General features: G+C 46.3%; 1 protein-coding gene across 13 annotated transcripts in view; it reads right to left on the reverse strand.

Moving 5' to 3' along the window:
- Positions 1-9,136: 9,136 nt before the first annotated feature.
- RBFOX2 (RNA binding fox-1 homolog 2) overlaps positions 9,137-23,683 on the reverse strand; it is a 170,059-nt gene continuing 155,512 nt past the window's right edge. For 10 of the 13 annotated variants that reach the window (XM_057387329.1, XM_057387361.1, XM_057387311.1 and 7 more), the window contains 3 exons: positions 17,490-17,578; positions 16,499-16,571; positions 9,137-15,458 (listed from right to left, as the gene is read on the reverse strand). In XM_057387329.1, coding sequence (XP_057243312.1) covers positions 15,414-15,458; positions 16,499-16,571; positions 17,490-17,578 — 207 coding nt within the window. In that variant the 3' untranslated portion in view covers positions 9,137-15,413. Of the gene's footprint in view, positions 15,459-16,498; positions 16,572-17,489; positions 17,579-22,471; positions 22,515-23,683 lie in introns of those variants that run through there. The other 3 variants (XM_057387369.1, XM_057387344.1, XM_057387388.1) reach the window with 2 other exon arrangements.

Genomic DNA, 23,683 nt, shown 5'->3' on the forward strand with positions numbered 1-23,683 from the left:
CGGGGAGAAACATTTTGCAAGGGCGCATAGTGACACGGAGGGAATAGATTCAGACTGAAAGAGTAGATTTAGATTAGAKATTAGGAAAAAATTCCTTACTGTGAGGGAGTGAAGCACTGGAACAGGTTGACCAGAGAAGTTGTGGATGCCCCATCCCTGAAAGTGTTCAAAGCCAGGTTGGATGGGGCTCTGAGCAACCTAGTTTAGTGGAAAGTGTCTCTGCCTATGGCAGGGGTGCTGGAACTAGATGATCTTTCAGGTCCCTTCCAACCCAAACCTTGACTTTATAATTATAAGCCAGCTTTATTATAAGCTGAAAATTTAATCACTCTTTTTCAAATTATAACTAGGACTGGGCTCATGAGCTCATGCACCCATTTCACCTTTTAGAGCAGCTGATGACGATCCAGTATGTGCAGAAATGCACAGAGTGAAGAACCAGCACCTAATCCCAGATCCTGTAGTGGATCAGAGTATCTCATTCAGCATTCCCTGCTCAGATAAGGTTACCTGAGCAGATACAAGACAACAGTGTAAGTAGTGTCTTACAGAAAATACAGCTGACTACTGCAGGCAGCATGTTTTTACTTGGCTTTAGGCATGCTGACAGGAAATAACAGCCAAAAGGCATCAGAGGTGAGAAGGCAAAGCAGAAGGAGAAGGGCCACCCCTTGGCAGAGGTGAGGGAGTGAGGTTATTTACACAACAGCCAGTGGATGTGTGTCTTATTTATACAGCATAAGAAAAATGAAAGTAATTTTGAGTGAGATCATTTAATTACTTCTATCTAAATCTGTGTGAAGTAATTGTGTACTATTAAAAGTAAAGTTGTGCTCAGAGGCAGAGTTCCCCTGCCACTGAATTCAGGTCCAGTGGGAAGTTGTCACTTGCAGCTACTCACAAAATCAAATCCCTAAACCTCAGACCATTTCCCCTAGCAGCTTAGCTGTTGTATCCTTTGAAGTTATATTTCAGGTTTAAGTTTCAGTCTTTATCCTCCTTTCTTACCTTTAATTTTCCTCTAGTTTGAAATCCAGAGGCAGCTTCCACCTGCAAAGCTGAGTGCCCTAAGTGCAAGGGCAGAGGRTCCCATGCTGCTACTGGAGCAGGGTGCAGGAGGGCAGGATCCCAAGCTGGGCAGCTTTGCAGAAGCATTTTGCTATCCACCTGCATACTCCCATCCACCAAAGCAACCTAATACTGACTTTTCATTCATACTTCTCTTTCTTTTTTTTTTTTTTTAAAAAAAGCATTTGAAACAAAACTATCTAATTACAGAGTAAATCTTTAGCTTGAAATGAGCAGACAGATATTCAAAGGCACTTTCTGACATGACAGATGATCTGAAAGGAGCTGTGCTGCAGGCATTGTGTGCCGATCMAATCCAATTTAAAAATACAAGGCGTAGAAGCAAAAATAGACATGACCCTAAGCACAAACATCCCCACACAGGCAAACGTCTCCTGCAAAATGCCGTGGGTGATTTCATGGCAGCTGAACTCGCTCTGAGGGTGCTGCCATGGTAAACCCATGTGAACATCATTGCAGCAACACACACCTTGCCCCAGCAGAGCTTGTCCAGCTGCTCCACTTTTGGGACTCCAACCTGGGTCCCTGCCTTTCCTGAAGACATAAGGGAAATTCCTATCCCCTTTACACACGTGGCCTGACTTCCAACTCTTGGCACACTAGGTGAAACCTAAATGATTCTTGTTACCTTTGCCACACCTGAATTACTGTGACATTCAGATGACAGGTGGGAGCCAGGTAATGTGGAAAAAATAACCTTGTCACTCTTAAATGCTGCGGAGCTCACATCCAAGTATTCATACCCCAGAAATGCTGAGGCACTGAGAGACAGAGGAGGAGCTGCACCCCCTTAGSAGCGCCAGCTCCAAGCCCACACACCAAGCTTGGAAATCAACCCTTCCCAAAAGCTGTGGCTCAAACCCTGGTGCTTTCGAAGTTGCAGAAGTGAATGGAGACATGACTCCAGCCTTGGTGAGCAGGATTGGGAAACAAAAGCTCTAGAGCCACACACCACCCACACAATGGAAAAAGGACCTCTGAATGGCCAGAGCCTGTGATGGGTCCCTGCAGGAGTGAAGGAATATGATCAGATGTGGCTACGGCTCCACGTGGGAAATACAGCTACAGACAGGACCAGGGGCCTAAAGAGAAGTATGAGAGACCTCACTACCCACACTTCATACGTGGAAAACTAGCAGGGCATTTATGGGGTTAGATGCAGAAGGAAAATCCCCAAGGCAGTAGCTCTGGGACAGGAAAATGTGAATGAGCATATCACACAGCATCACTGAGTCACAGTCCCCACATCCTGGGAAATACATTAGCTAAGGAAAGCACRGTCTCCAGCAGATCATCCTGCTGTCCAACGACCCACGTGTTTTGAAATCAGGAACACCAAAAACTGCAGCCATGGCAGTGAAAACATGGGCATGGGGCTCCTGGTAGATTTGTTCTTTAGAGCACAAATACTAGTGAAGAAATACTAGTACAACTTCAAAGATAAGGTACTAGTCTGGTTCTTCAATTTGAGGACTGAGCAGAAGGCACCAAGTTTTCATGGGGGCAGGAGGAGGCAATGCCCCTGCCCAGAGGACACAGCCTGCATCCCATCAGTGCTTCCACACCACCTCCAGCCTCTTCCCCTCGGCTGTCTCTGAGGCAAACAGCCATCCTTGCTATCCTGTGCCTGAGGTTTAGGATGAAACTTCAGAGCTCCTTCTACTTGTTCTCCCCAGGAGGCCCCAGTGCCAGGATGTTTCCCCATGGCTACCCTGRCACCCTTGCCAAGCTGTGTGGTCCCTTCAGCTTTTGGTCAATCCTTTTGACTCAATTTTTAGCATTAGGACCATACTGACAATCCTTTGGTCTTCCAGATTTCCCCTCCAGGGGCTTTTTCTTTTGCATGAAGCAGCTGCAAAATCAGACCACCAGTGGGCCAGATGTAAGACTGGGTGCTGGGTTTGAGGCTCTTCACTGGTCAGTGACACCTTCAAGGTGAAAGAGAAGAGGTCAGTCGTGTTCCTGGTGTGACTGTAGACCCTTACTGCTGCAGGACAGCTCTAGCTCTGGAAATGGCCTTCCTGCATGTGGAGAGCCCAGAGATACCTGGGATATCACAGACCCAGGTGCCTTACTGTGGCTTTGGGACACACTGGGCTGGTAACTCCAAGCTCTGGGACCTCTCCAGGCTGTTTGCAGAAACACTGGTGAAAGAAAAGAGGTGTTAAAAAAATAAATTGCAAAATGAAGCAGAATAATAAGTGCCCTGGGCAGAGGTATCTCAGAAACATCATGGCCTTGACTAGCCTGGTGGTTAAGACACAGCTCTGGGTGTTCACAGCTCTGCTGAGTCCTGCAGCCATGTCCAGGGCAAACCCCACACAGAGCAAGCCAAGAGGGGATGGTGTGCCCAGGAAGGCAAGCTAGACCTGGCTTTGTTGTCCTGGTTCTCCTTTTAATTTTATCCATATGACCAGATAAAATACCATTCAAAATGTGCCTTTCTGCTTTTTCTGCCTTGGATCATCCTGTGTGCTCAAGCCCTGTTTTTCCCATGGGTCATTCCTTTGGGCACATTCATGGTGCATGGCTGCTCTGACTTGGACGATGAGATGGCAGCTTTTAAAAGCATTCCTATTGTCCCCAGTGCCTGGAGTGAAACTGAGACTGGAAACATTTCTGGGCATGAAATGTGCCTCTAAGCATGTTAGCATTTTGTGCCATGGGGACTTCTTTGCTGCCAGAGAGAAGTGAAGAATTTGGAAAAAGATAACTCCTGCTCTGGAGCACTCCCTGAGCAGCCACCTACCACCAAACCAATCAGTCAGAGCTCAAATCTGGGGACCAGATTGTTTGCAAAGCAAAAGAGAGGAGATTCATCCATGGCCTCTTCTCTCCTCCTGGCAACTCTCATTGTTTTTTGGGCACAGATGCTCAGACTCAGTAACTGTTCTAGAAACATATGGCCCCAGGAGACCTGTATAGCTGCAGTGGCAGGGAGGGAATGACGTGGGTACATGTGAGCAAAATCTCCAGGGGTCGCATCAGAGATGTACTGTACCCAGACCCAGCTCCTTTTCAGGACACGCTTCCTGTACACTTTGGAGTGCTGAGATCTCAGCCTTGGCCATGCCTGTGAGGATGCTCCTGTTCCTCTAGAGTCTCTCAGTTGTGAGAGTCTGCACCAAGGCAACAGGAAGGCACAAAAAGGCACAGGAGGATCAAGTATTTCACATTTTCCCAAAGGAAACCAGAGTTAAAATCCACCAAGCATCTGCACAGCTCCAAGTAGAGCTGGAGATTGCTACCTCACAGGGACAAAGTGACTCCTGGCTCTGCAGCACACTACACAGGCCACACAGGACATGCCACCAGTCACCAGCAGGGACAGGGATGCTCAGCCAAGGTGTTTCCCTACAGGATCCCTTCAGTTTTGTCCAGTTTCATTTTTAGTGGGGGCCTTGAGGAAAGGCAGCTGCCAGGGACTTGCAAGCAGGATGCCAGAGACAGGGAAAATTCCAGAGYATTTAGTTTTCTAAAAGTGGGTTTATTGCCCACCTGATAGGGAAAGGAGAAGAATGGTGAACAAAGCTCCCTGTATGCTGAGCAGTGGCTATTCAGTGCCATTGAGAAAAAATCTCTCGAGTTCCATGCTGCAATGCCAGGTCACACCTGGCCTGCAAATCACAGTGGGTTTTGAGCAGCTGCCTGGGATGTCCCACCTGAGAGTGGAGAGTGGAGTGTCCCACCTCCCAGAGTGCTGGTGTAGCTCTAAACACCCTGGGACATTGCTGGGAGCCATTGGATAGTGACCACTGCTACAATTTGAGTGGCTTTGGCCAGGCACAAATGTGTTCAGCCCCAGAAGAAAATTTGGCTTCAGCATGGATCACTTCAGTGTTAGTGGGGAGCAATTCCTGCTCCTGTACCACAACCCCCTTGCAAGTCTCTGAAGAGAATGTAAGAATATTATCCTGGGCCACAGCTCTGCAGCCAGCTCAGCCCTCACCTTCAAGGCCACAGCAAGTTCAGCATACCCAGCCTTTCCCCAACTCTAAATTTTTCACTTTCTCCCCAAACTTCTCCATCAGCCCCCACAACAGAGGTGTGGCGCTTCCTACCCCCTGTGCAAAGTTTCTCATGGATGGCACCGATTGTCCCTCTTCCTTTCTCCCCTTCAAGCCCTGCAGCCGAGCGGGACAGCGGAGCAGGCAGCTCACCCACACTGGCACTGGGGTGAGCTGAAATCCCCTCTCAGCCCCTCATGCTCTGGGCACAGGAATCTGCAGCTGCCCCTGCACCAGTGGGAGCGCGGGGACAGCCGGCGGCATCGCGCCCACGTGAGCCGCACTTGGCCAGGAGCAGGAGCTATTTCTGGAGAGCTGCTTCTCGCGGAGCAGAAGCGGCAGAGCTCAGAAGCACTGACCGAAAAGGAAAAGCCCTGGTGTTCCGAACGAGAAGCGAGGGTTCCCAGCCTCCTGCCAGGAAGGACGGGTGACATCCTTGCAAAAATAAGAGAGGACTGCAGAGCTGTGTGGCAGCAGGGCTCCAGAGGAGCTCAAAGGCTACTCCAGTAAGGCCGTAAACACGCCAGATCTACTGTTGTTGCAGAGCTCCGTGAAATCGGTGATGTCAGCGCAGAGTTCAGCTGGAGAATGCTGGTTCTATTAAAAACAAAGCAACTTTGGGCTTTGATGCTTCCTCCTGACACAAAAAGGTGATTTGTGATTCAAAAGACAAGGAATTTATCATCAAAAGGAGCTGGAACAGAGCTCAGTGTTTACACATGGAAGAACAAGACAGGCACCAAGAGCAGATATATTTATACTCATCCACTAATAAAAGAAGCCAACTCAACCATACCTTTGGGCTAAAGTTAGAGCACAGCATTCTGCATGTCCTTAAAAAGGCAAGAAAATTTCCACAAACYGGGACAGCTGCTTCCAGTGTTGGCTCTGTGCATCTCCCCCTTGGCACACACAGGGGCTCCAGCATTGGTGCGCCGCAGCAGGAAAGGGGCCAAACCCGGTGAGGCTTCTCCAAGTGGGAAGGCTGACTCCTAGACTCTGGTCATGGGCTGGTGGCCACTGCACCTCTGGAGCCAAACAGTCCCTGCTCTCCCCTCAGACACCTGCAGGAGACGAYTGCCTCAGGCCAGAAAAAAATCGTCCAGTTTCAGTTCCAGTACCCTCACTGCTTCCCTGGTTATGAGGCTCGCACAAGCCAGGAGACTTGTCCTCTGCTGCGGGTGACATGGGGGAATGCTGGGATTGGCACACGTAGGCAAGGACTCAGCTTGTGGGGCTGCCTCCACCAACCAGCAAAGGGAAGAGGATCAGCACCCAAGGGTTACAGGTTTGGGCTGAGGGGTCACTGTGAGCCCAAGGTGAACAGAGAGCACCCAGGACAGAGGATGGTTCATCTCCAATGAGGTCAGTAATAGGGCTAGATAGTGCAAGGCACTGGAAGYTCCTAGATTAGGATTTGACACTTAGAAATGCTTTAGAAATCACTGACTGCAGCAAGTTCCTTAACCCTCAGCTATGGGTGGAGCTGCCTGTTTTCACCTGCCACATGCTGGGGAATGTTGTACCAATTGGCAGGAAAGACATGGAAAAGTCTGATCTCTGTTCCTCACAAGGTGATTCCAGAAAGCAATCAATTCTCCTTCCTGACAATCAGCAGATGAGCTCTCACAGTTGTTTTCTTGTTTCCTTTCTCTTCCCCCACCCAGTTCCAGCCCTTCAACCATGCTGGAAGCAGTGGGAGCCAGCACCGGACACGCTATGCCAGAAATTATTGCATTTCAGGCAAACTGAGCGCAATCACAAAAAAATACATCTTGTCTAATCAAAGTTAGGCACATTGCAGTTTTAATCTCCACACCCCACTGAAACAGCCTCAAGCAAGAACCAACCGTGGCTGCACAGGGAAGGAAACAGAGCTGCAGGCACAAACTGAAGCAGGGGTCACCTCTCACCTCCTAGGACATGCTGAAGCTGTTGGCACTGCAGAATGCATTTCCCCTCTGAGCTCACRCTGAAGATACTACAATTAAATGAACTTGACTGACCTTTGAACAAGACACAGCAGCACTAGATGGCCTCTACAGATCTCTTCCAACACAAATTATTCTACAACTTTGCAATTTTCTGCATGAAGACAGAAAGAGGGCATGCAAATAACTCTTCCTCCCATACCAGCTGCTGAGATAAGCTCTCCTATCAAAGGAATGCTCAGGCTGCCATCCCTGAGACAGTACAGTTAATAGAAGTCCAGCAGCAAAATCCTGACAAGAAGTCAGCTTTGCTACTGGCACAGGGATCAGGACTTCTTCCTGAGCTTTTGGGTCAAATCTCCTGATGCAGCTTGTCAGTGCCAGCCCAAGATGCAGCCTTAGCAGTCACACTAACCTCACCCTTGAGCTCTTCCGCAAGTTCAGTTTGAATTCATAAATCATTTCAATGTGATCCGAATGCTTTCCAGCAAACGTTATCACTTAGTGACTACATCCCACCCTGCAGCAGCCAGGCACAGCCGTGTGGCACCCAGATTGCTGCTCAGCAGCCACACTGGTGGACCCTGGGGCGACACTAAGCCCTGTGACACTGAGCCCACACCCTGGTTATTGCCAAACCCTCTCCCCTGGGCCTTCCTGATGCGGCAGTGGTACCATCACTCCCAGGTGAATGTAGAAACAAGCACCACTCGTRATCAGCTGTGACTAGCATGAGTTGTCTGTTACTTACCACAATTATTTACAGATTACAAAGAAGGAATGTATTAAATCAGCCATGTTTGCTTCCTCAGCCAGCTTGCAGTGAATTCAAAGAACCTTTGCTTCCTTYGATGAGTTCTACTTTTGATAAATCACATTGAGTAATGCTGAATATTACAACACTTTTACTGACTAATTAGTGATTTCCAGGATCAGCCATTTTACAGCTTTGCCTTGGAATGAAGGTAGGCTGGAAGACCTAAAGCTCTTTTGCTGAGCCTCCGGAGCCTGCCTCTTTCTCCCAGCATGGCAGAGCTTCCTTTCAAGACCTTTCCCAGCTCCATTGATGCAGAATCCCTTAACCAGCTTTTCTTCAACAATTATTCAGCCCTGATTTCCAAGCATCTAATTTTAGCAGTCACTGCTGAACATCCTCTTGAGTTATTGTTAGAATGAAATGAGGATCATCTGACAGAAACATATCTTTAGTAAATACTGGGAAGGAATGCTTAAGGAGCTCACACACCTTCCTGCCTCATAATCAACAATCCTACTGCCCAGGGACACACCTTATCCCACCCGTTWTGTTCCTGGCACCTGGCATTTCCAAAAATATTTAAAGCATCAGCCTCAACTGTTCTATGCATATTTGGCTGTATCATTTTGCTCAGTTATTGTTTCACTAATCACTTCCAGTTAGCCACAGGGGTTTATTAGCAGCTATTTTTAGGATAATTTCAGTTTAAAAGGCACCTGATTATATGGATCTATATTTGCATGCCATCTTTCACTGAAGGATCTGCACATACCACGTAGAATGTGAATGAATTTCTGCTTATCTGCAGTACTCCTTTTACAGGCAGGACAACAGAGGCAGCGTTTAAAACGAGTCCAAGCCCCCAGAGGAAATTTACACGGACACAGGAACCTTGGCATCCAGTGGTGTGTGTTAACTATTAAACCTGTGCTAACACAGATGGGGCGAGTCTGGCTACACAGGAGAAGCCGATTTCGATTTCGTAATTTGAAATGGCTGTCTCTCCTTCCACACTAACGGGCTCAAACACCGATTAGACTTGAGGAGAAAAATAAAACGGCTTCTTATCAAATAACAAACAAATGGCCCTTTTCTGCTAATAAACAGCAATGGGAAAGAATAACAGGGAAAGGTGTGGATTTTCGTAGAGGTTGGTGTAGGAACATATGGGGCTGGGATTTTGCCAGCGTGACATGCCAAGGCTTCACCCTTATCACTGCTAAGAAGATCCAATCTCCCAGCTCGTTCTGCACACCAGCTTCCCTTCTTTGCTTTTACCTGCCAGGGAGATGTACCAGCAAAATTCATCCAGATGCACTGAAAAACAACACAAGGGAGACAGCAGACTGGTGTTTCTCTCTTTTATTTAAAAACAGTGCTTCATTACCATTTGAAAGGGTTAGGAAGGGTTTCCCCCCTTGCTTAGAGTTTATAAAAGCCAGCAACATGATCAATAATTTATACACATGGATAGTAATACAAAAAAAGGAATAAAAGCTAAAGATCTAACTACTCCAACCTTCACAATTCCAGCTACTTGATAATAATAGGAATAACCCAATGAATACTGTATGGTCTGAAAGCTACTATACAATATGATACTTAACGAGGGAGGGCGGGAAGTTAAAGGCTGTCACAAAGCCCTGGGATGCAGATACTGCTTCTCCAGAGTCAGCAGGGAAATGGGACCCTGGGCAAGCGGCTCAGGCATCCTAGTAAATGATCTGGAGGAAGGGAAGGCATCCCACCTGGGACACGTCCCGTTCCCCGGCGGTACCTGGCAATGGGAGGTGCTGGGGAGACTGCGAGAGGGGCAAGTCTATCGCTGCCTTTGGAGGTGCTGTGGCATCTCAGCCTCGCACTGAAAATCTCCACGTCTCAAAAAGATCAGCCTGTGAGGTCAGTAAAATACTCCACCAGCTCCGTATCGCTCTACAGCCCTGGTTCTCATCTACTATCAGCCCCAGGTTTTAGCTCCAGCTATTTACAAGCAGGATTTATCGTATTAAAAAAAAAAAAAAAAAACCAACCAAAAAACCAACCAAAACCAACAAAAACCCAAACAAACAAACAAAAAAAAATTAAAAACAACCCAAGGAAAGAAGACAGAACCAAATCATATCCCCTGGGGTAAAAAAGGAAAAAGGATTATTTCATCACATGATAATGCAATCACATGGAGCTGCCAAAACTACAACACTCTCACACACAAAATACTGTGAACAGAAGAAAATAGAAAAACATGACCAGCACTGAGACTACTAATGTGGGAGGCCTGATTTCTGTAAGGAATTTACTCCTCAGGGAAGCAACAAGCCCCTCCACCAGTAGAGAACTGGGAATCTGGCAAGAGATTTATTGACCCACTTCAAAACAAAAATTTTAAAAAGAAAAACCATTCCTAAGACTAGTGGGCATTTTACTGACTCTGCCAGGCAAAGGACTATCTGGGAGGACGGCTTTAGACACCAGAAATCTCCTGGTGAAATCAGGCAGAGTTTTTGGCTGATGCATTCTTGCTCTACCACAAGTTGAGAGGCAGCGTGGGAAGCTAGTCTCCTGCACAAGCCTGGGCCAGCTGCAGCCCATGGCCCATGAGCAGCACTGACAGCCCTGGCAAGAAATTGCCTTCCAGGGTCAGCACTGGCAACAGAGACGGGACTTGGCCTTCCCGAGTCCTGTTTAGGCTGCCCCTGATGCAGGCCCTGCAGAGGGACGGGAGCTATCCTGACAACTTCTGGCTGGAGCGAAGTGTACCAGGGAGAAACCCCACAGCCTACTTGCAAAGGGCCCCATTTCACACTCTGGCTATCAGACTCCTGCTTGCCTTGTTGACTGGAGTTTTTGTTGTAGAAGAAAAGTTTACTGGGGTTGGAGGGCAGAGAGGGCAATCAGTAAGACGGGGATGGAGGGAATGGGCTTTTCAGACATTAACATCACCAAAAATAGTGTTTTATGCAACAAAGAATCAAGTCTCACTGGTGTATACTACAAAATGTTTGACATTATCCAAGAGCATGTCAAAAACAAAAATACAAAGAAGTTTACATTGGATGTTCATCTTGTTCACTAGGTTGGTTCTCCCCCCCTCCTCCTATTTTAAAACAGTGCAAACAGGTAAAACACTTTAAAAATCACCCCGCTGCACCAAGGACAGCATTCCCCCACTYGTGCCAGGTTGGAGGGTCACAGGCAGCAGGCCCTATGCCATGCTGCCCGTGTGCTTTCCCTTTGGAGCTAGACTCAGCAAAAGCGCTCCCCAGAGCTGTTTGGGTTTCCCTTTATTAAATTCCTAAGTGCTCCCCAAAGCTGTTTTCCATTTGCCTCCATCTTTGTGGCTAGGGTGGGAAGATACAGATAGGGATGGGCTGGGGAAAAATGTGGGTAGAACCGGGAGGTTTGTATTCCCCACTGATGGGAGTTCTGGGTGCTGGAATCAAAAGCCCAGCAGCCAGTGTCTCTTTTCAGGCAGGGAAATGGCTTCATTAACCGTTCCACAACCAGCACTCAAGCCAGCTACTCAGAAAACCCTCCTCAGCTCTTGCTGTGCACTTCACATCCATGGATCCCAAAACAGGTAAGAACGGGATAAACTCCCRCTTCACTTTAGGGATGGGGAAGCGAAGTCTAAAGTAGCAACACAACTTCCCCACAGGGACCCTTGCGGGGTCACTGACAGAGTCCTGCCCGAAACACAGGTCTCAGATTCCAGAGCCACCGCTCCTCGCTGGGCAAGTCTGCTCCCTACTCAGGCACCGGAACAGCCAAGCCACAGCTATCTTTAAACATGGCTTTGTCTATCTGAACTCATGACACAGGATCCACATGACTGCTTATCATGGGAAAAGCTGGCTATAGTAGGYTCATACCGAGCTCCCCACTGCCTCCAAGTCCTGTCATGGCTTTTCTTAGAAAAGCTAACCCACCTACAACAGTGCAGCCTCCCAAGCATGGGGACCGGGACAAGAGTTTGCTAACGTGCTGGGCATCAATAAACTTACTCCCAGTAGAGAACATGCTATACCAGTAGAAGTCATCTTTGTACCAGCACAACTATAACTGCAATGAAATACAGACCAGCACATTAAATAAATCAACTCTTCAAACCAAAATTTCATCTGTATTATCGTCATGCGCTGGCTGGATCTGTTGCAAGACAATACAAACAGCTACATTTAAAGAAACAATTTTTTCTCTGCATCAAGAGGAATCCCAGATGCCACCAGACTAAAAGGTGACAAACAGCAAGATATTTGCCAGGCTGCCTGTGCRTTTTTCCCTCAGAAAGTCAAGTCCTGCTTTGCAACAGACCTGTGACTGCAGACCGACAGCACGGACAAGCACTAGCTGCCATCATTCTAGTAAGCCAGGGCCCAGTTCAATTTATTAAACGTAATTCATTTTGCATAGGGAAATATAGGCTTTGTCCTCACTTCTTCAGAAGATGATATAGCCACACCTTGGCCACTCTGAAAGCATCTCTAGCCAGTTCATAACACATCCGAGTGTTACCAGAGCTGCTGTTGACCAACAGGGAAGAAAGGCTAAGAGCTCTCCTGTCATGGCACAACACTCACTTAAGAAACCTTGCCATGCAAGTTTTTGGGAGGTCTGGTGCTTTGGACACCTGGAACCAGTGAGCTATCTCTGGCCCCATGCCATACAAGTGTCCCGGCATCCCCTCGGGAGCTCACGGCTGAGAGCAGGAAGCCAGGCTACCAGCAAGCTCCCTCAGGGGATCTTGCAGCACTAACTGTGGAGTCAGAGACACTGGCTGCTTAATGCACCAGAGGAGCCTGGCAGGGAGGGACCAGAGCGGGCCAGGCTCGGATACAGGAGAAATCAGTCTGGATGGTCTTAGAACAGGTATTACTCGGAAATCGGGGGACCACGGTCCCCCAAAGGTTGGGTGCTTCYGCACTAAATTCCTCACATTCCTAATATACTTGGGCGGGCTGAAGCTGCCATGCATAGACTCTGCCAGGAGGCAGAAATGGGGCTGGACTCCCTACTCCCAGGGAGGCCAAGTGGCAGGGGGAGATTGCGGGTGGCATTGCCAGGGTAGGGGAGGGCATTCAGGGAGGGAGAACCCAGCTTCTCAGGAGCCGCAGTCAGAACCAGCTGAACTGAACGAGGGAGAGGGGCAGTGGGGGAGCAGCTGCCCCAGTGGGGCTCTGCAGATGCTCCTGAGCTCACAGCCTGCAGAGCTGCTGCCTGGGGAACTGCCTGTGGGAAGGGAAGGGACGACCTCACTCAGGCCCTCCATCCACAGCAGGGAGAACAAGTCCAGTAGAGGCTTTTGCTGCATCCCAGCTCCACAGGTCCCCTGGCTGCTCTGCAGTGGAAATAACTCCCCTTGAATATGACTATCTCTACCTCAAGTCCTCCCTCTTCTACTCCAACTCAGGCAGTAAAAACCCTCAAACACCCCGAGTCTCCCTCATTTCCTAGATTTTGTGAAAGCCCCTACACCCTGTTTCCCCCCTCCCCATTTTCAAGCTAAAATATTTACATACAAACAACAAAATTGTCATAACAGCAACAAACCAAACTTTGGCTTGGAAAAAAAAAAGTAAAAAAACAACAATAAAACCAGAAAAAAAAAGTGGCCATCAGGCTGGCAGTTTGGTGTCTCTTTTATCTAGCTATTCCTCCAGAAAATCAATAGCTTCAGGGTCTCTAGCTTAACTAATGGCGTCCCCATTCTTCCCATATGAGTTGCTTCCACTCTGCTGTGCACGGCGAGGCTCCATGGATCACTGGGAAGAGCAAAAAACGTGTGGTTGTGTGTGGCTGGGCCAGGACACCTCTCTGGGAGTGGGACCTCTGCTTCTTGATGTTGCTTAGTGTTAAATGCAGGAGTTTTCCCATTCTGCATCAGTGGCAGATGGAAAAGCAGGGGTACGACAGGATCTGGAGAGGCTCCACCAGCAAACCCACACTCTGAGCTGCCTTTCTGGGGGGCAGTGGCTCACCCCAGCACTAATCCATGGAGTCGAGGCAACCTGGTACATTTGCACTTCTGCATCTCTCCAGCATGTGCTTAGAGCACTGGGATTACTAGGAGCACTCTTGGAGCCAGCAGCTGAACCAGGAGGTCTGGAGAGCAGCAATTCCACATCACAGCTCACAGTCATCTAAGTGTGCTGTCTTTGATACACAGTGAATTCTCTGTATGTGAGAGCAGAAGGGAGATGTTCTTGGGAGTTGTGGAGCCCTCAGCTAAACAGTCTCTATTCTTCCAAGTCTTCTAATATGTAGTGTCTATATGGACTCAGCAAACCAGGTGCATAACTTTCTATGACAGGCTGGGTAAAACAAACCCAGAGGCTCTGATGCAGCTATGGAAGGGCCTGGAATAGCTTGTGGTAGGAAGTTCCTATGAATTCAGAGGAATATCTTACACGAACTGCTTCTGCCAGATACAAAACTACTTCAGGATCACATTTAGATATAAAAGATCCTCTTCCCCCACACAAACCCACATGCTTGTCCCTCACCTCAAGTAGCTTATGCATGACTTTTTTCCTCWCTCATGTTATTTTAAATAGATTACTTGCAGGAGCACCTAAGCAGCCCAGGATGAACAGCAGCAGAGCCCTTGCACGCTGGGCCTCAGAGCGTGTGCCATGCTCGACTCTTCTGCTCGCCTTCTTCCTCTGCAAGGCTGCAGGTGCTTCACCTCCCCAAGTTTAAGCACTTGCGGTCCGCAACAGAGGTACTCTATGTGATCCTGCACTGCATCTGCCGCTCCTCGAGGAACGAAGGGGAGGAAAGGGACAGCGAGAGAGTAAGATCTTCAAAAAGAGGAACAAAAACTAAGACAATTACAGCCAACTGCAGTGGACAAAAATCAGTGAGTAGAAGTTCTGTGTCTGGGGAAAAGATCATTCTCATCAAAAACTCCTTTCAAAGTCTTGTCCCCTATACAGCAGATAACAGCTGAAGTCTTTGGGCAGGTTGAGGGACTCTCCTCTTGCAAAGTCTAAAGTTCTGACACTGCTGACACTGTCATGAACCTGCGCGTGTCAGACGGTGATAGAAACAAGGAAAGTCTCTGCATTTCCCCATTTCCAAACATAAATGACTATTTCCCAGCGTTCAGGTCCCAGACACAGCCAAAGAGTACTTCCTTCTGTAGACCTGAAACACAGGAGGTGGAGACTTCTCCCTCACGTCCTCCTGTCTCACAGGCACGAAGCACCAGACCCAGGGAAGTTAACTCTCTCTAGTGTTCCTGATTAATTGCATGATATCGGTTTCTAACAGCTTTCCTTATCACTAATTGCCTTTTCATGATTGGTAGGATAAGCTATGCACCAACGTACAGACAAGGAAATGCMTTATTTTTACCACAGTTAAAAAAACCCCAAAAATGAAAACAAAAAACCAAACAAAACAAAAAAAAATGCACAATCTTTGGAACAAAAGAATTAAAGGCAGAAATTTAAAGGGAAAAAAATACATATTCAAAGAATATAGTGAGGTATAAAAAAGTATTTTCTCTTTTGTTTTTTTTTTTGTTTTTCCTCCTCGACTTGCTATAGAGTTCCTCTACTAGTAAATATTGCAATAGCCAGGCCTCATGAACTGGGGGGGCTGTCCCACTTGCAGAGGGCTCACGTCACTTCAGTAGGGAGCAAATCGGCTGTAGCCACCTCGGTATAAACTCGCCTGTAGAAATGAAATGGGAGAAGAAAAGGTTGTTAGGAGGAGAACTGTGAAGGGATACACAGGACAGTACTCAAATGCTTTCAGAAGGACCAACGGGCCGGTCCTGACACTGACCCATCACCATCAGCACCTCTAAGAAGCAAGAGAGAATTCTGCCTGCAAACCCAAAGATGTGGCTCAGGAGGACATGCTCATGGCAGCCAGCTGGAGGTGAAGTTTGGCAAGTCTCGGTGGAAGGGAGTTCAGTACCAGAGAGGGGACTCACCGGTCCTAATCTCAAACCACTTGTCCAGGCTGCCTTTATAGATTGCAGAGACCAGACGTGTAGGATGCTCTTCACCTCACCTCAAGATAAARGTCTAAAATAGATACGATCACTGGGTATCCTAGAATTACCTGCTTTTCCCTCATTGACCCTAAACAGAATCCACATGATGTGCTGAGACTGAAATGGAGGTGCTACACTACAGATATCTATTTTTAGGTGTCTTTTTCTCTGAATACATTTGTATTCCAGCCTTTGCAACAACACAGATACTATGCTGGCTAGCAGATGGGCAAGCATGTGTTTTCAGCAAGCTGCTCCACTCCCCTTCGATGCCAGCATACCTCATCCTGCCCTTGCGTAACTACTGCTGGCAGGCAGGACACCGCATCCTTCCACTAGTGCAACAGGGAACCAAGTGAAGCACCTTTGTTGCAAGATGTCACAGGAACAAGTTATTCCCTTGCTTCCTAGAACTGAAAATGACAAGAAAGGGTATCCTGAATCTCTAACTATTGCAGATTTTTGCTCTATGTATCTATGTACATTTTTCATTGTACTAAATGATGTGCAAGACCAAGTAATAACTGGTCTCCTACAGCCTGGTTCCTTTCTTAGTGGACCCACAGATATGAATGTGGAACAACTGGGAACTTAGCACTGCTGCTAAGGACCTCCTCCCTTTTCTGGGTGAGGTTTCATTGCATGATACTCTGTGGACAACTGTTCCCCATGTTGGAAATGAGAAACAGTACAAGAAAGAAAACCCACTTACCACAGCGCCAACTCCGTAGCTAGCGGCAGGGGCAAGGGCATGGTAAGGATCTGCTGTGTACACCCTGCCATAACTGAAGAGAGGGAGAAAAAATATGAAAAGAAAAAAAAAGTCACTTGGGAGGGGCAGAGAAATAGCTGTCTGACCACAGGTAATGGAAGCAGCAGCATGCCCTTTCACACACATGTATGCATACATGCACACAAAGGTACACAGGCAGCCCCTCTGCAGAGGGATCCTATGGGCATGCTGAGATGGGCAAGAACAGCCTGCCAGGAGGAATGGGGCAGACTCTTAGGAGCCTGACCTGCAGGAAAGAGGTCMGCTAGTGCTGAAATGACAGCTAGTGCATCCCTTACCTTTGGGTAATTGCGTGATGCAATTAGGGAGGAGAGCGACTGCTGGCACTAGTGCTACTGGCACAGTAACAACTGCTAAATGGAAAGCAGTGAGGGATTCTCCACTATGAGAAGAGTACAAACTTTAGTTGGGTTCACATGTGCTAGGATTAAAACATGACCTCACTGTACAGGCGATGAAAAATCTTAAGGCAAGCACTCTGATGAAGACAATCCTTTGTATCTACTCAGAGCTGCATGTTAAGGCATCCTAGAGCACTGCATGAGATGAGTCAATTTTACTTTATGATGGGGAAAGAAACACACCCAGTGATTAAGAAACCTGCCCAAAGCCAGAACTCTGACTCTGAGGCTGTGATCACGCTGCCTCCCTTGTGCAGAGACCCACAGGGATGGGGAAGAGGCCAGRATTCGTGCCAGTTCACATACACTAAGAGCAATACTGTCCAGGAGAACAGAAAGACCGTGCATTCAAGCCCTCCATGTCGGGTGGTGAATGCATGCGTGCGCATGCGAGTGCAAGTTAAGACACAGAAATGGGGGAAAGAAGCAGAAGTTCTGTGATGGATCAATGCTCCTTGAATCCCTGAGCACAGCAAGCTAGCCCCCATGGACACCTCTCCCTTACATACCCATCGCTGTAAGCTGCTGCAGCAGCTGCAGCRGCCGTGGCTGCTGTTGCAGTAGCAGGCTGTGCATATCTGTAGGCTGCGTATCCACCCTGCAGGAGAGAAGAGAACTGACTTTACAGATACCTGTCCACCCATGCAGAGCATTAAAAAAAAAAAAAAATTTAAAAAAAGTCACACACATCACAAGGAAAGGAAGAGTTTCAAACTGCATCAGCTCCCATGTCACATCTATCGCAAGCATCACCCATTAGCTCATGTATATTCCTTTCCTTACAGGGACCACGGAGGTGCTTCCTCTATCCTCTTTAGCAGATGGAATACACTTAAGGAAGACTGAGCATTGTTACAATGCTGCAGAAAACGCAATTTGGCATGCAGGAAATAGAAACCAGGAAAGACCCAGAATCTTGCATGCAAAGTAATTTTTATGGCCCTTTGCTCTTAAGGTGGGGAAATCAGAGATAGACACTTTCTATGAAGTGTGTATTTTTTAGAAAGGAGACCATTTAGAAAAATTCCTTTTTTTTTTTTTTTTTTTTTTTTCAGCCTGGAAAACCCGAAGGGCTACATGTGCTAAAGTACCAATAGCCAGAGAAGGCAAAAAGCAATCAGGAAAAGATGGTCAGAGAAGACAGTCCCCAGTGCTTTCAGGGCTGTCAGCAAGCAAACCAACATTGAGGCTAACCAGACTGTTCTCCCCTCCTCTCCATACAAGGAAACAGGTCAAGGGAAATAATGTCAGAACAGTCTGTTCTGCTGCTGCATTTCTGCCCATGATACACACCTGTGGCAAAGGTGCTTACAGGGATCAGAGGTAGTTACTAAAAATGTAATTAACAGCTGTGCTGCCAAGATGTGAATTCTGACTCACAGGAATTCTCCTCCTGGAACTCCCACAAGGATCTCTTGGGACTAAATAAGGCCTGAAGTACTGAAAGACCAAAGCTAGCCACCTTTCTTCAGACCAGGGACACAAAGGCAGCACAGTAGGCAGCAAAGAGGGCTCTGAAGCCCTGGTTAGATCTTTATTGTATTTCTGAATACATTTTTGTTAACTTGGGGATGAGGGTATGGTAAATGAACCATGGCTTTGATTTTCTAGAAGCACAATGACCCATTAAAAACATCAGAAAATTCCAGATTGCTTCTGGCCTTTTTTTCTTTCTTTTTTCTTCCAATTGACATTTCAGGGTTTGAAGAACCAGAAGGCAGAGTTATACTCTTCACCTCCAGAATCAGCTCAACATACCTCTACCACTTCTTCCCTACATACCTTTTACACATATGTAACTAAGAAYACAAGATCAGCTCCACTACAGAACTGTGTGTTTACTCAACAGTAAACACACAGCTCAGTCAAGACCTGGGCAGCTTTTAAATTAGAAGTAATGATTTTTAATTATTTTCTTTTATATGGCCTGTGTTAGCCCCATGAAGGCTAACATATTATCCAAAACATGTTTGCAGACCCTTTCCTACTCCAGAGGAAAGGGACTTGAACCCTTTCCAATCTCCTTGTAAACAGGAGAAAAAGCAACACAGATCCTACATCTGTGAAACATCAGCACATGGCCTGGAAGAGATGTCATGTTATAGTTCAGCCCTTTTAACCTCACCTGGCTATTTCAAATCCTGTATTTTGAATTGATAGTTTGCAGATGTTTAGCTTAGTTTTGCCATGGTATCATTGCAGTACCATGTAAAACATGAGATAGGTAAGAGCAATGAGGTGTAGCCTTAATCCAAATCAAACCTTCATTAACCTCACCAAATTAAGACAAAACCTTGTATCAATGCCACTGTGGTATCCCCCTTAGGTTATGAGCTTCCTGAACCCTTGGTCTGTCACTTGGGCACAGTGTAGGAAGCACTTTCTCCAGGCACTACCCTCTGCAGAGCTGGCCTCAGCATGCACCCTAATTCCCATTCCGCCCCCAACTTCCACACTTGCCAGTCACATTTCAGATCAGAAGCCACTTTAAATGTGTCTGGCACACTCTCAACATGACAGCAAGATGCAGTTTCAAACCAAAAAGGCTTATCATATAATTGTATTTTAACTCATGTGTCTCATAAAGGAAAATGAAACAGAACCAAAACAAAACAAAACTAAACAACAAAAAAAAAAAACCAAACAAAACGAAAGAAGAAAAGAAGGGCTGGAATCAAGTGTGGGAGAGGGAACAGAGTAACATTTATTAATCAAAATTAAAAACTAAGCATGCTGACATCTGGAGCTAGAACAACCAGCAAAGTCACCACGTTCAGACTCATATTGGCTAGTTCTATCCATCCCAGCATTCTCTTGGGACAGCAGTTCGCCCTAGGCTCTACCACAAGCTCAGTGAAGTACACAGCCTCAAGTACTAGAGCGTGCAGCCACAACAACCTGCTATTACGGAAACAGTCAGTCACCACTGGAGTTAACATTCCAACCTTAACGACTCCCGCAGCAGCCCGCCCTCGCCCCCCAGAATGGCTCCCACCCTAGCCCTGTCCCACACCACAATGTTAATAATTATAACAAGCAATAACCCATCTGTTATATCAGAGAAGGGAACAGAGACTCCACTGAGAGATTTAGAGCGGGATGTTAACATTTCTTCAGTCAACTGCACAACAAACAAAAAAAAAAACAAAACAAAAAAACAGGAGAAATAATTCATTGGAGAAATGAAGTTAAGAAATAGCTGACATGTATTGCTTTTTAACCATGCACTGATGCAAAATTGAAGCTACTGGTTATTTTAAAAAGGAAAAAACCAAAATCTCAGAATAGAGTACACACGTACAGGCAGACCTGCTCATTTCAAAGCAATCTGCAAAGTCTACTTATGTGTACTTCAAACAAAAATGTGGATTATAATGGCCATGGTGCAGTCCTGTCATAGGAGCAATGAGCGTGGACAGCTGGGAGATTTCTGAGACAGGGATGTATTTAGTGTGACCGGCAGGTCCAAATACACCAAAATAGAGGTGAAGGAAAAAGGAAGAACTATTGCAACTATTATTTGTTCTTTCATAAATCCTTTCACCAAGCTCTGGGACCGTACAGAGAAGATACTGTATAGGTTGCCTTACCCAACTGATGATCCTGTTCTCTGTAACTCAGGACCCACCTATTTAATTCAATAAATGCATCTAAAGCCTGTTCAGCTTGTCCAATGCACCAGATATTTTCTCTTTGCTATTTCTGTTCACACAAAACTTGTAACTGATATGCAGAGCTCATCTGCAAGGTCCTATCACCCCTACTGATTTCTGGTGCCACCCACTTCAGATACTCCAGTAAATATAAACTGTAACAGCATTGAGCATCTGCAACAAAGAGAAACAATTGTGTTTCCAAATGAAAATAATTTTTTTCTTTTAAAAATAACAGAAGAAAAAGAAAAAAGAAAATAAACCTTCGCTAGCTTCAACACATTCCTCCAGTGCCACAGCCAAACTGCAACAGAAGACACCACTGAGTACCATAGTGCTGAAACTCTAAACAGCCATGCAAACTTCCACTCCACCTATTTGATTCCACAGGGACAGGTTACCCATATAGATTCAGTTTTTTTAAATCCTCAGCCTCATTTCAAAAGAAGTGTGGCTGAGCTTCTTTTGAAGATGTTACGTCAGAGGCATTTCTATCAATGGCAGAGTTTAATTACTGTCTCCACAAGGAAATGGGAACCAGTGAGAAGGTTTATGCATTTTTACTGGGCATTAAAAAGAACCAGAAGAACTGTGCAAATCAAGATTAGCCTTTTTTGGTACAGGCTTTTGGATTGTCTGGGGAGCATGTGAGAGAAATAAACACCTGAACAATGCTGCTTATCTTGATTCAAGTTCTCTTTCTCTATCTATCCTTCCACTGCTGCTGGAGCTGTGCTGGACCCCTTTCCCCATGTGGTGCTTCAGCCTACAGACTCAAGCTATCAAACAGCCATATTGAACAAAAGTCCAAATTTAAAATTACTCTTCTGTGATGTTACTGTCCTTGGTTCATCAACAAAGCAGTATTTTATTTTAAATTCCTTTGTTAACATTAGATGACAGTTTTTTTTGGTATTGCCTTATATTTTCTGAAATAAGACAAACATGGAAAAACAACATATACAGGAAGCTGCAATCCCAACTAAAGCAGCATTCCAATTCTTGAGTGTTAATGAAAATAAATTAGCATTTTGTGCTGTTCAGCTCAAGTCCATCTTCTCTTCCACTCTTCAAGTCCGTGTCAGGTGATGAATCCAATGAGAGCAGGAGGAAATCCAAAACTACAGCTTACCATGTCAGTGTGGCATAAACTTCCCTTTGCTTTTTCCCTTCCTGTCTTAGAAGGGCACACAAAGTATGTCACTGGCCCTCTTTACTCCAACGAGCCTTTCTGTCCCTAGGACCCAAGTATCTCCATAACCCTGGAGAAATGCGTTACTCATGATACCAGTCAGGTACATTTTATCACTTGCCAGGTTAAGGCAGCAAGCCCAATTTTAGGATCTTTTATTTACCATCTCTCAAATGCATCTTCTCCACCCCCATACTGCCATATAACAGAAGTTAAGAAGCAGGAAGGGCCAGAAACGCTTCTGGTATTTCTGTATTAGAAGGGTGGCATACGTGCACCAGGAATGAGCATGAATGAATTAAAAGAGGTGATAGGACAACGGTGTCCATTGCAGCAGGTGCTTCTACATGGTAATGGGACAAGCATGACCTTGTTAACCCTTCCACTGAATTTACATTTTGTTGGTTTTTAGTTTTTTGTTGGTTTTTGTTTGTTTTTTTTATTTTGAGTGAAATGCCACTTGGTATGAAATCTGGACACATGCTGCCCTGCTACAGCAGGCGCTTGGCTCACACGTGAGTCTGCACTGCTCTAAAAAAGCCTCTGTTCCCATCTCTAATGTGGTGCTGGAATGGTTAGTATAATTCAGTTTTTTCCACTGCAATCCACAATCTGATTGGTTGGCAGGTCACACTGGCACTCCTACCTGAGGTATTTTAGCGCTAATGATTGGTTCCTGTAAGACTATTCTATAACAGAACACAGGAAGAGCAGTTCAAAAAAACACAGCTGTGGAAAGAAACAATCATACAAACAGCCCACAGTGGGGCTCACCAGCCTTTTCTTTCCAGTGGATGCAAGCACGCTTTTCACAGGCAGGAGCAGTCTTCGCACAGGTGGGTTTGTTTGGGTTTCCCCCCCTGCCACCCAGATTGACCCCATTGTAGAAGAAAGATAACCTTTCTTATGATTCGAAATGAAGCCCTCTGCATCCTGGGGCAGGTTGTTTTATCAATTCAGGTGTCTTGCCAGAGTGGGATGCATCCAACAACAGATGGAATGCTTTCTTCACAGAGGAAATGACTAGCAGGATGGTTGCCCCAGGAAAGAGAAAAGGAGTGAGGAAAAGGAGGAGGAGGAAAATGAGAAATCGGTGCGTAGCATATATGCAGAAAAAGCAGCCCAAACTTGGGACTTCCCTTTCATCTCACCTACCATTAACCACTCCCTGTCAGCTCATCTCCTTTCCAAAACCCTATGGACTCAGAGGTCTTAAGAGAATCTCAATTTAACTTCCCCCAGTCCTAACTGAAGTATTCTCTGCCATCCCTTCCAGAATCTGGGCAAGACTATCCCAGCAACCAGAGGAATGGAAGCACTGCAGTGAAAAGCACAACAAATTAGTGAGACACAGGGACACTGCAATCATTCCATCTGTGCTAAGCAAATATAAGGAATGTTTGGAAGGGCAACTTCAAGTTTTAATTATGACACCTTTTTCCTGAGCTCCATTGGAAGGCTCTGGGAAGCAATAATATAGGAAAAAGCACCATCATCTACAATGCAGTCCCCTCTTCTATCATCCTGCTTTCTGACAGCAACACCACTGCCACCAACATCAAAGTTATCAGAAGTCCACCTAATGTTCTAACGAGACTTGGGGGCTTGGTTTTGCATTACGTGATGGTACTGCTCTGCAGCACCAATGTGGTTATGGATTGTCTTCACTACTGAAATCTCTATCCTTAAAACATGTTAAATAAACCTCTCCTCCCCATCTGCAACAAAAGCTCTGAAGGAGTAATCCAGACCAGTCTTCCTTTTCAACATGGCAGCCTTTTATATGCCACACTCAGGGGGAAGAGCCACTAAGCATCACTCATTTGCTTGGTTACTTGCCACAGCAAAGTCAGTGTCT

This window comes from Malurus melanocephalus, unplaced genomic scaffold (genome assembly GCF_030028575.1).
Source record: "Malurus melanocephalus ecotype Western Australia unplaced genomic scaffold, MMel_1.1 scaffold_17, whole genome shotgun sequence".
Taxonomy (NCBI): domain Eukaryota; kingdom Metazoa; phylum Chordata; class Aves; order Passeriformes; family Maluridae; genus Malurus; species Malurus melanocephalus.